Here is a 12,769-nt window from a genome sequence, read left to right on the forward strand (position 1 = left end):
GAAACTCATAAACAGGTAAATAAGCAGCCCTGCTTGGGACTTAATCCCAGCAGTGAATAAGCAACGAGAGGCAATCCTCGGCCTAAACAAGCCACAGTTTGAATGATTTATTGCTGCTGGTGTGTGTGGCTGTGTGTGAGTGAAGGTGCGAGCGAATGAACCAACCACTCCGGCACGGATTAGGCTGTTTTGTATTTGTTTACTTTCATTACGCGTACGAAAGCTCGCCACCATACGAAAGCAGGCACTTTCCACACAGAAACTCTTTCCAACAGCTAAGGCTACATCTTCTTAACCCATTAAACTCTGCACTCCTAAACATAAATGTGAAAAAGGGTTATTTTGAGTGATAGAGAAAACATTTTTGTTACCTTAAGAACCTTTCAATGGCTACACTTTTGAAAAAACATTTTTGTAAACAAGATGTTTGAATGTGAAGAAGCTCTTCCAAATAAAGGCTTTTTCCAAGAACTGTATGTTCAAGCCAAGAACCAATTAGGAACCTTTATTTTTTAATAGTACAAGTTGTACTCCATGGATTTTTCTTAATTTCTGCATAATTTAATTGTTGAGATGGATACAAAGTCATACAGAATGGTTTAATGTGAAATGGTGCAATGCATAGAAACTTACTGACTCTAATGTCTTTACAGTGATGATAGGAACCAGGGCTTTCAATGTCTTCAGCAGAAATATAGCTATTTTATTCTGTATGCAAAATAATCAGTGAACCTACAAGTGTCTTCTGAGTGTTTATATGAAATTATTATGCCTTACCTTTCTGCCATGAAGAGAGAAATAATTCGGTCAAAGTCCTATCTCAAAGCTGTTGTGAAACAATGTTTCAGGTATCAGTCAGTGTTTTCATAACCATTTCATGTAGTTACTTTCTTTCTGAGAAATGAAACACTTCAGACGTCTGGTTCCTATCACCACCACTGTGAACAATTCTGACTCACAAAGTTTCTCTAGAACAGAGCATTCCTTATCAAACCACTCTGAATGACTTTGCTTACATCTTAACTATTTAATTATGCAGAAATTTTGAATTGACTTATTATTTGGTAACTACTTGGAACTGTACAGCATCTATGCTGAAAATAATATGTAAGGAATATAGTTACGAGAGTCCAGACCTTTTGGTATTTTCTCAGAGTTTACAGGGTTAATATTAATTTTGCTTGCTTACTTTGATTTATGCTGCAACTTTGTGGCCATGCTATGGACAAAACCCTTTTTACAAGTTCACACTCGCTCCCCGAAAAGGAACGCCTGTTGGAAACCTCTCCTGCTAGCTCCTATTGCACAAAAGCCACTTGTGCCATGCATGAAACAAATGTTGCCGTACATGTTTTGACCCCACAACGTTCCAGATCCTGTCATGGCTCTGAGGCCTCCCAACCTGGATGTGTTTGAGAACACAAATGTGTTGGTTTTGCTGAGGAGTCTGGTTAAGGAGATGGCCCTAATCGAAAGGAAATTATGCGTAGTCACTCTGGGAAGGGCCTGCCAGGTTGGCCGGAGGAAGGCGGGGTGTGTGAAAGGCCTTTCAGAGAGACCTGCTCCCCATGTTTATGAGCCACCAAGGCAGTCCCATATCCAAGTCAAAGCCAGAGCTGCTGAACCCTAGGAATGAATGAATTAAGATGCCTTTGATTATTTTTCTTAAGAGCTCAAATTAGTTAATACTGCCATTCATGTTAGCTTTACAGGATGCATTCCCCTGGCCCCAGACATCTTCTGTGGGCCAGAGTTTGGTTGTTGTTTTATCATGTTTGAATTGGTATTAAACCGTTTTGGAGAGATCTGCATACAGTCATGTGTAAAAGTTTGGATGCCCTCGGTCAAATTACGTTTCGTTGATCTTATAAGTAAAAATAAATACACATACTCAACACACACTTTAATACACAATTACTCTTTAGTTGGTGAGTTTAACATATTGGGGAAATAATTAAAAACAAAAATATGATTTATGCAAAAGTTATGGCATATTTTGATTTTTTTTTCCCAATATGTTAAACTCAGCAAATAAATTGAACGTGTGCTCTAAAATTTGCGTAGAAATGCCATATTAAAATTCTCTGTAGAAGATATGCTAACTTATTTTCTCTTACACCATCAACAAAACATGTACTGAACAGGGGTGTTCAAACTGTATCTGCCTATACTGACTAATGACTGATGTGATCTTAAAGTGCGCTGAGGTGAGGAATATTTAAGAACATTTATGTAATAAAATCATTTATTTGATCATGAATCTCAACCTCTTACTCTACCTTTTGATTAAAGGAGACAACCCACAAGTGCAGCTGTACATGACTGAGAACGTGACATTTGGTTTGTATTACCTGGAACAACATTGCAACATGGTGAAGACATAATCTGGCTCAAGAGCTACCTCAGTGATCCAGTATTTGATCACTTTTCTTGAGGGTCCCTAAACTGTTGTAGCTTTTGAGCCCATCTATTAGAGGACATGTTCAATTGATACTCTCCTTGCTGTGCTGTGATCTTGGCACTGTGCTTCTAAACTGTTAAAAGCTTGGTAATGTCAGTCTTTTAACATCTCTGAGTTCTATTTATGTGCAGTTACAGGACATTTGACAGAGCTTTTGAAAGTGTCTGTATGCTTAAAAGAGCTGGTTTCCAGGTTCCTCCAGTCCTGTCTATGGCAGAGGACAATCCAAGAGTTTTGTTCATGACCTAAAGGCACCAACGGTACTGAACTTGTCAGGCTTTACTTGTAATACATACTTGTATGTAATAACATAATTAAGCGTTTTTAAAGCAAGTATATGGGAAGTAACGAAGAAAACTGATATCAGTGCAAAACGTCTAAAATAAGGCACATATGTGCTTTTGAAAACAGTGGTGCTGAGTGCTGCTAAACTTCTGCAAATTTCAGCCTGCACCATGCACAAAATTTGTGTCTTCGGTTCTCTTTACCCACATTTTAGTCAAAAGCGATGAAATGGAAACCCTTTTCTTAAAACCAGAGATGTCATGCTGCATTATGGAATTACTGAGCTGAAGGCAACGCCGGGGCAGGCGAGCTGGAAGTGGACATGAATTTACTGAGTCATTTATTGAGACGAATTTATATGGACAATATCGAATGTTGGTAGATTTCGGTTTTACAAACATATTAATGGCAGAAATATTTGGGTTTATTGGCGAGCATGCCAATTATTATATACTTTTATATATTATAATATATATTATTATATAACTACTTTTTAAATAACGTTTTTATGTATAATATTGTTGCTGTCGTCATCATTTTTACTATTATTAATGTTTTTCAGGGGTTCTTTGTGAATGCAGTGGTTCTGTAGAGAACCGTGAACACTCGGAAGAACATATGAGTAAACGGTTCTTTGCGTGGTTAAATGGTTCTTTTCTATGACGGAAAACCTGTTGTATAGGGTTCTGTAAAGAACCTTTTTAAAAATGGTTCTATACATAACCAAAAGGGTTCCTTTTTTGTTTTTTTGGTTTTTTTTTACAATTTATTATTGTTATTATTATTGTTGTTATTATTGTTATTATTCGAATAATAATAATAATAATGTCAATATTATTATTGTTGTTGTTGTTGTTGTTGTTGATTAGAATAATAACAATAATAATAATCTTCGAATTTCTTTCGTTCCTTATTGGTTCTTATTAAATTAATAATCACATTGTCGCTTCGTTTTTAATCTTCCAGAGCACTTCATGGCGCCGATCGGGTATGACGTGAACACGTCATCAGATCAGGTCCTTGTTTTTGGTCATTAATTTATCTCTGGATGTTTAGCGTCTGAAAGTCTGTTTCTGCCCCTGGTGCCCACCGTGTGATTGATCACATCATATGAAGGTGGTCTCTGCATGTGGGCCGGTTTCTTGCCTTGGGCGAGCAGCAGCCGGAGCTCAGCGCTGGACACACAGCAGCGATACACACACACACACACACACACACACACACACACAACGAAAATGCAGCAAAAACCTCAGACAAACACACACACAGCAGCGGGATCCATCACAATATACAGCAGCATTTAAATCACACATCGCTCCTGATGTAGCCGCTCAGACTGCGCGCTTCATCTCCAGGATTCACTGCTTTTGCGCGGCTTTTATTATTTTTATTCTACACGATTTTTGAGGCTGATGTCAGTTTTTTTAGCGACTGATTTCAGGTTTCGTATCATTACTCTGATTCAGCTCCGTTCTGAAAGGAAGTTGCACTAAAACACGAAACGAATGAATTCTGGAATAAACACTACATACAGAAAACAGACTCATGAAAAAAAGCAGACTAAAGAGGAGAGTCGATGTGCTGACCATTCTTTATTCAACCTGGTCAGTTGTGAAGATCCGTCGTTGTACAAAATAATCAGTTAGTGAACTTTACAACAATATTAACTGCATTTAATTAAGACAAAGTAAAGACTACAAACCACCAGGACAGCGGTGTGATAGATAGATAGATAGATAGATAGATAGATAGATAGATATGGTGAAAAATCTGAAATTGAAAAATAAATCAATAAATAATTTATACACGTATACATACATATTCTTAAAAAAGATGGTTCTTCGAGGGTTCTTCAGTGAAACCAATATGTAAAACCATGAACACTCAAAGTACCACTTGCATGCCTAAATGGTTCTTTGCATGGTCAAATGGTTCTTCAGATTAATGAATGTGTTGTATATGGTTCCATATAAAACCTTTTTGAAAACGGTTCTGTAACACCAGAAATGGTTCGTCTATTGTTACGACCTTGACATCGTCACAATAGCAGAACCCTTTTTGGCGCTATATAGAACCATGTTCTAAAAGGTTCTATATAGAACTATATACAACACGTTCTCCGTCATTCTGAAGAACAATCTCACCATGCAGAGAGCCATTTAAGCATCCAAATGATTCTTTGAGTGTTCATGGTTCTACATAGAACCACTTTCTTTACTAAAGAACCATTTCAGAAGCATCTTTTTTCATTTGAAGCGTGTACATAATACAGTGCCACTACGTTCAGACTATATCGGCCACCCATATCTTATAGAGCTCATTCTAGTAGTCGTTCCTGACTTTTCCAGATAGTTTAGTAGGTTATGTGTGCTTAAGGCACGGCTCCCGTCTCCCTTTTCACACTTTGAACGAGGGACGCGGGGGGGGGGACTGTCTGGCATTAGTGGTCACATTTCCCATTTCCCATAGACTCCCAAGGTCTTGAACCCAATTAATGGCTAATAATTACCCAGGTAGCTTAACACGCGGGCCGGCAGAAGGAGGCAGTGCTTCTTCCACGCTTCTGCAGTAGCTGGATGTTAGGAGGACACGCTTCAGCGGTGCCCCAGCATTTCAGTATGATCATGATAAATGCTCTTATGGTTCCTATAGACTGGGGCTGTCTACTGTCACAGCAGGTGGGGGCCGCTTTAACAATCTGTTGAACACAAACATTCAGTTTTCATAGCTGCTTCTCGCGCTCTGCTCTTTCTCTTCATCTGCATGGATTTGTTTTCTGTTATGGTTGCGGCTGTTCTGCTGTCCTCCGAGCTTCTGCGGCCACTTCCTCTTCTGCTTTTCACTGTCATTGTTTTCTAAGGGTGCTAATGGCACGCGCTGAACTCCTGTCTTTCTGAGTGAGCCGAGCGCGTGGAGCTGAAGCCCCCACCTTAACGGTAATATTCACTGTCATTAGCCTATAGAAACTGCATTAGCATGTCGAGGGCCAGCGTTGCAGCAGCACCTCGCTCTGATGCAGTTTAACTCTTCAAGCCGGAGCCACGACTGGCTGCGTCATGTGCCATATAGAGCGGGCTGTGATCTTATCAACGGCTCGCTGTGGCTGTGGATAAAGCTTGGATTTAATCCCGTTTGGAAGCTACCTGCTGGAGCAGCCCACCTTCTGCTAGTTTTTACCCATATCTCTCTTACTCTACCGCTATTGAGATCATTTCACTTTTTTATGAGCGTACAAATTCATTGGTACCCTATGGCGGTACACAGTAAAAACTGGGATTATTTCATCCGTGATCAAAAACCAACGGATCATTTAACAATTTTTACAGCTTTCATTAATTTTACATGGAGTAGCATGTACCACCTTGGATCCATCTGTCTATCTGTCTGTCTATTTATTTACTTAATTATTTATTCATTTATAGTCCAAATTTCGTATTTTCGTTATATGCACACGTAGGTGTGTATGCTGATTAAGTAGTTTTATTGGTTGTGAAACATCCTTATTGAAAAGGATTTCTTATTTATTTAATTAATCAATTTGGAAAAGCCTTGTGAATATATAATTTAAAATGTATCCTCCTGAGATCATCAAGCCTTTATTTAAATTATAATCAGACTTTGACTAAGTAAAATATGCCGTAACTATATATATATATATATACTCACATAAAATGTTCTGCCACATTCGCACCTCCTCATCCCGTAGAGATCCCATCTCTACACACTACAGATAAAGCGGTGTAATTGTGCCCCTGGACATTAAGGCCCAGAGCGGATGTTCTCCAGAGAACCCTCTGTGTTCCGGGCCACCATCCCTCCCTAAAGCTGTAGAGAAAAGTGGCCACAGGCTGGAAAGAAAAGCCTCAAAATGCGTGCTTGCATGGCCATCCCGTTTCCAGGAGCTCGTAAAAAAAAGCCAGACGTTTAAATGGCGCAGAAAACGATTCCCCAATGAAGGAGCGCTGAAGAGCAGCGCGTTTTCTTTACACGTCTAATTAGAGTTAATTGCTCTTTAAAAGAGGTGTTGCTCACTATGAAATCATCTGTCCCGCCCAAAAACTCGCTTTCTTTAAATGGGTTTGCGGCAAACAGGCTGTCCGGAGAAACAACAGAGCTGTGCTTTTTGTGTTGCTGTGTTGGTTCCCATTATTTCAGTCTGTGTTTAGACTGTTGGGTAGTGCTTGTCTTTCATTAGCGTGTAATAAATGGGTCATCCAGTCACAGGTGATTTTCACGTTGATGTCAAGTGATATCATGGCGAAAGTAATCAGATTTAACCCATAAATGGAAAATGTCCTGCTGCTTTATTGGGACAGACTTGGTTAGTCTTCATTTAATAAACATGCACTTTTATTTTATTAGTTTTTAATAAAGCGTTCTTCAGGAATTCTTGTGAAGTAGTCCTCCACAGAATATGGCTCCAGTAGTGAAGGAGGTGAGGTATACATGATCTCAGTTGTAATATAGCTTTATCAGTTTATTAGGGAGTCTGTTATGATTGGAGTCTCTGATTATTAAATGGGATTTGTAAATGTTTGGCATGGTGACAAGCTCCTGGCTTACTTAATGCTCCTAATACTGCTCAGGAGTTCACAGCCTGAATCACATGCTTCTTCACCAGTCAGTCAAGAGCTGGGCAGACCGTCCTTAGGCTAGACGAGAAACAAATGAACAGTTTCTAAACTAAGAATAATTCATTCAGTAGAGTGAAATGGACCAGCACGTTAGAGTTAGAAACACTGTCCATCTCTGAAAAAAGCATAATAAAAAATTATCCAGCTCTCTTGACTGATCGCCGCTTACACAATACTGACCACTTCAAGAGAGAGTTTGATATCGTAAGCAAAATAGTGCTCGATTCCAAAAGGCCAAATCACAAAATAAGAGTTGTGTAAGAGAATGATGTAATACATGTAGTTTCAGTTTTAAGGTTTTGCATTTCACAGTTATTTTCCAAACCTTCAAAGCACGTGACTGAAATTCATTTACAGAAATACTTGAGCAGTATGCATTTTGTTCTTATTGCTGCTGTCATAATAATAATAATAATAATAATAATAATAATAATAATAATAATAATAATAATAGTAATAGTAATAATAATAATGAAATGTGGCTTTAATTGCATCACACATGTAATATTAGAATGTTAAAAAAGATACAAATATAAAATATCTATAAAAAATAATGGAAATATAAAAATAAATATAAAATATAAATTGATTTCAGTATGTTAACAATAACGTTTTATGTCTTATTCACAACTCACAATTACTTATTCACTGTTATTTTGTATTTTTAACTTTAATCACAACACATGAATTGTCGTCATTATAGGAGCACTGATAAATAAACAAATAAATAAGTAAATAAATAAATAAATAGCAATTGGTCTAGATTTATGTGCAACTCAAAGCACTAATATTTCGTCCACACACAAATAAAAAAACAGGCGTCAATTTTTCTTCTTTCTTCTGCCCAAAATCACCCACTTCAGAATGACTTCTCCGAAAAATGTGGAGCTAGAGTTCATCATTAAAGCTCCAGCCGCGCAATTTGAAACGCAGCCGCGCTTAGTGTGCCGAGATGATGGAGCCCCTCAGAGCGCTGCGTTCCCAAATTAAACCGAGAAGCGCTCCGTCCGCAGGAACGGCGTTTTGTTTTCCCGTGTCTCTATTCGTGAACAGAGCGGTGGAATGTGAGTGGCGGCTCGCGCGCATCCAGCATGCAGAGGAATGGTACTTACATTCGGGCTCGACTGTCCTGGGTCTGTCCTGCTGACTGCGACCCTGAGACTGGACACGAAGCCGGACAGTGGTCTCTGCACGTTTCACATCCAGCCGCAGCGCTGCGTTTCACGTGCTTACCTTCTGCTCACCACGGTCCTACACACACACACACACACACACACACAAACACACACACACACACACACACACACACACACACACTGTCTCTCTCCTCGCTCTCTCTCTCTTACACACACACGCAGAAGCGCGCGCTGCTGCTCGAGCTCAGCACAGCCACGACTGAATAAGAGTGAAGGCTTCACGGAAAGAAAGTTTTTTAATATCGTATCGATTTCTTTTTTCTTTCTTTTTTTTGCAAAACGCATTAACATGGCAGTGACGTCACCAGGTAGCACAGATTGTACAGGTGAAAACAAGAGTCAAAAGTTTGGTAAAGAAGCAGACCGAGCGCGGTGCACATGGGGAAAAACAGCAAGAGCTTCTCTTTATTTCAAATGTTCTCACATAACATAAACAGTAAATAATAAGAGTCTTAAAATAAATGCGAATACAATTAAAACTCAAATGAACTAATAATAATAATAATAATAATAATAAGCACTTGTAAGTGCTGTTGGACACATTACCTCGTGCTTTTCCGCTGACCGCTCTTCTCTTCATCCCTTGCTGCGGCGCACGCAGGTTTGAATGGAGAAGCGCGCGCGGTCACCTTACTGAGGGATGCGACCTTGACCCCGGCGAGCTTTCTCAGTCCAGCTTCGCTCCGCGAGAAAATACGCCTTATTCCTCTTAAAGAAGCAGAGAGGAGGAGGAGGAGGAGGAGGAGGTGTGTGTGTTTGGGGGGGGGGTCCGAGATGGTGCGGAGCGAAGGAGGGAGGGAGGGAGGGAGGGAGGAGGGAAAGAGATAAGTGATCTAAAGGAGAGACGATAGGACAAAAAAAAGTGATGATGATGAATACATTGGAAAGTTTTTTGGGCCCTGACGAGGGTGTCAGATTGAATGGCCTGTGCGCATGTGCGAAGGTGTCCGAACTGACAATGCTCGTGAGATGAAGACAGTGCTGGTGCTGCTTCTGAGCTCGAGGAGGACGAGAGGAATCTACGAGCCGACGAGATGAGATCCAAGGCGAGGGCGAGAAAACTGGCCAAAAGTAGGTCCCCGTTCTCTATCCCCTTCTTTCGCTTTCGTGCCCGCTCGCTCTCAATACCCCCTCGCGCGGATCGCCAATGGGTCATTTTCATTGATCAGTTCCTGGTCGGGACCCATCTTTGTTTTGCCTAGATTTCTTTTCGTTTCTTTTTTACTTCTTTGTCCCACTCTTTCTTTTTTCGCTCTTCGGTCGCATTTTCCAAAAAAAGAGTCGCACTTTCGCGCATTCTCGCCGCCGCAACTTTTTTTGCGCTTATTCACAACGTCAGAAGTTTCATGCGTGATGGAAGAACACGGCGGGCTGCTTTGGGTGTCATGATAAGGAGAGCAAAGAGAGAGAGAGTGTGTATGAGAGAGAGAGAAAGAAAGCACTGCTGCTCCATGCCTGCGCCTCGCTCTGTAGCAACTTCCACTCTTTTTGTGGCGGAGAATCGCTACAGCAAAGTTAGGCAAAAGTTGTCGAAAGGGATAGTGACTTCTTTTTTTTTACTGAGTCCTTCCAGGTCTTGTGAAATTATATTCCAGGCTGCTGAAATAGTGGGCGCTCTAGCACTGCGCATGGCCACGCGATCAAGGAGCCCAGCACTGAGGGAGAGCAGCTCTCCACGAGCCGAAGAGATCCGACACAATACGTTTGGCTTTAGTGTGTTTTTACGGACGTTTTCTTTTACCTGCTTTCTTTTCGAAGCAGTCGCTTTTTTAGGAACGACTGAGTGAGTTTCGCGTTGCTCCGTTTGGCTCCTTCCTCCCTGAGCTGTGGCGATCAATAATGCATGCGAGAAAAATAATCGGCTCTTTTTCTTCTGGACTGTTTGGGAGAGGGGCGAAAGGCTGTAGTTCGTCTCTGGATCTGTTTTGTACACTTGAGTATGTTGTCTGTTTTACTGCCAGTAGACTTGTGTTGAATGCTCTCTAGCCATTGTTTTTGCTTCGTGTGCTTTTTTTTGTGAAGTGTTCCTAACTTGCATGCATGCTACTTTTCATTTTCATTGCAAGTGTTTTAATCTGCTTATGAGCTCGCGAGCTCGGTCGAAGTAAGGTCTTTTTTGAATTACAAAGATATACAAACCTATGCAGAAATGCATGGCTGACTTGCTAGCATATTTTACGAGCAGCACTCCTTTAGTCCAAAGAGCTCAGCGCTGAGGATATTGGAATTATAAATGCCCAGTAATATGGTGCAATTAGGGAAAATAAGGCTGTTGTAGGATAATTGTGTGTAATATTGCTAAGCCAGTTTTTTTGCACATGCAAACCACTGCAACGCGTTCATTATATTATAATTAATAATTAAAACGAGTAAAATATTGCCGTGCATTGGGCAGGTATTAGTGCAATGCCTAAACACACTGGTAAAAATGTAAAATATCCATTATTTGTATTTGAATAATTATAATTAAACGTAATAATAATAATAATAATAATAATAGTAATAATATAATAATTATAATAATTATAATAATAATAATGCCCTTAACTCCATGTTTCTAAATATCAACACAACTCTTAAAAACTTTTCTTACCATGCTTTTAAAAGTTAATTTTACTGCATGTTATTTGCAGCTCACCACTGTGTTGTCATTAATGGAAGCAGACCCAACAGAACAGCGGTGATTACCTGTTGATCCGTGGTCAGCTCTGATACAGCAGCGGGCCAAGGCCCCAATCAAGCAGCGCCCATTAGCACAGGCTCAGCAGCGTGTAGGAGACAGCTCGAGCTCGGGCTCTGTTAAGTGTTTCTGCTCCAGATGTGCGCTGGGCCTTTTTTGCGTTGCTTTCCCAGTTTAGCTGGTGAGAGTGAAGAGGCTGAAGCGCGGACTGACCGGTTCTCTGCGGGGCAGCTGCGTTTGTTCCCACAGGACGCGCACCTACACACCTGTGAGGAGTTCCTGTCCGAGCTGCTGTGGAGCTGCGCTGAAGGCTCAGGCCTGCTGGACAGCGCGTTTCTCCCGCTCCTTCTTTACCTGCCCGCCTCCCTGCGCGTCCCGCAAAAGTGAAGCTCAGCAGCAGAGCACAGTGAAGAAAAGCGCACATGCGAAAGGTGCCAGTTCCGCTGCTTTATCAGTAAAACCACAAGACGTTTAAAGCGAGTTCAAACGGATAAAAAATTAAGAGATTAATTCAAAAATAAATAAACCATAGGAAAAAATGAGCATATCATATGGGGGGTTATTATTATTGTTATTATTATTATTATTATTATTGTTGTTGTTGTTGTTGTTGTGGTAGTTGTTAAATAATAATAATTATTATTATAATTATAATTATTATTCTTTGCATTAGTAAATACAAAATAAACGCTATTGTTGCAACATCGCAAAACAAATATAACAGCCTAACAACTTATAATTGAATATTATAATATAATAATATTCATATTTACTTTGAATAACGGGTTTAAATGTTCGCATAATGCATGACAACAACAGCAGGCAAATATATATTTACTCATTATTATTATTATTATTATTATTATTATTATTGTTGGCCTGGCTCACTACATTCCCGAGCTCCGAGCGGACTGGCTTCTAGACTACAGCCTCCCTGCCTTTATTTCTTTACTGATAAATGTGCTTTGCTGAATGTTTTATTTGAACTGAACTGAATAAATGAATCAGACAAATGACCGCTGCTGTGGTCAGTCCACACCGCCCTAACACCCTAAACTCGGCCTGTTAGATCAGAGCATATCGATTAATAATCTCTATTGATTAATACTCTTTATCGATCAGCGCTTCACATGCCTGGGCGGTGCGCGCGCGCCTGGGTGAATTTCATTTTTTTTACACTATTTACACGTTCTGTTTGGAAAATACTGATAAAGAGAGGCAGCTTATTAAATGCAGTTTCTAATCTGATAAATTAGAGTCTATTAATTATAACAGCATTGACTAGTCCGTTAACAGCGTTTGTAATTTGGACCTCGCACTGATGTAAACAGTCTACAGTCTGTACATGAGTCAGATAAGCAATATTATAATAGTACAGATGCCTAGATTTTATGCTGTTTATACATCATACCTGTTAAACATTTCCTTCACAATGTTTTCACTGAACATGACGCCTGGCGTTCAATGTAATGAAATGACAGAAGGCTGTTGTGAAATAATTCCAAATATAGGC

General features: G+C 40.0%; 1 protein-coding gene and 1 long non-coding RNA gene across 5 annotated transcripts in view; one reads left to right on the forward strand and one right to left on the reverse strand.

The window, feature by feature from the left end:
* Window positions 1-1,470: 1,470 nt before the first annotated feature.
* Window positions 1,471-11,395, reverse strand: LOC118813606. Its single transcript, XR_005007659.1, has 3 exons — window positions 11,265-11,395; window positions 9,123-9,284; window positions 1,471-1,626 (listed from the first exon to the last, which is right to left on the reverse strand). It is a non-coding gene; the product is annotated as an uncharacterized LOC118813606 (long non-coding RNA).
* The window catches only part of prdm16 (PR domain containing 16), a 235,465-nt gene continuing 232,080 nt past the window's right edge, over window positions 9,385-12,769 (forward strand). For all 4 annotated transcript variants that reach the window (XM_036579033.1, XM_036579031.1, XM_036579027.1 and 1 more), the window contains exon 1: window positions 9,385-9,647. In XM_036579033.1, the coding sequence (XP_036434926.1) occupies window positions 9,611-9,647 (37 nt within the window). In that variant the 5' untranslated portion in view covers window positions 9,385-9,610. The remainder of the gene's footprint in view (window positions 9,648-12,769) is intronic.

The sequence above is a fragment of the Colossoma macropomum genome, unplaced genomic scaffold (assembly GCF_904425465.1).
Source record: "Colossoma macropomum unplaced genomic scaffold, Colossoma_macropomum, whole genome shotgun sequence".
NCBI classification, from domain to species: domain Eukaryota; kingdom Metazoa; phylum Chordata; class Actinopteri; order Characiformes; family Serrasalmidae; genus Colossoma; species Colossoma macropomum.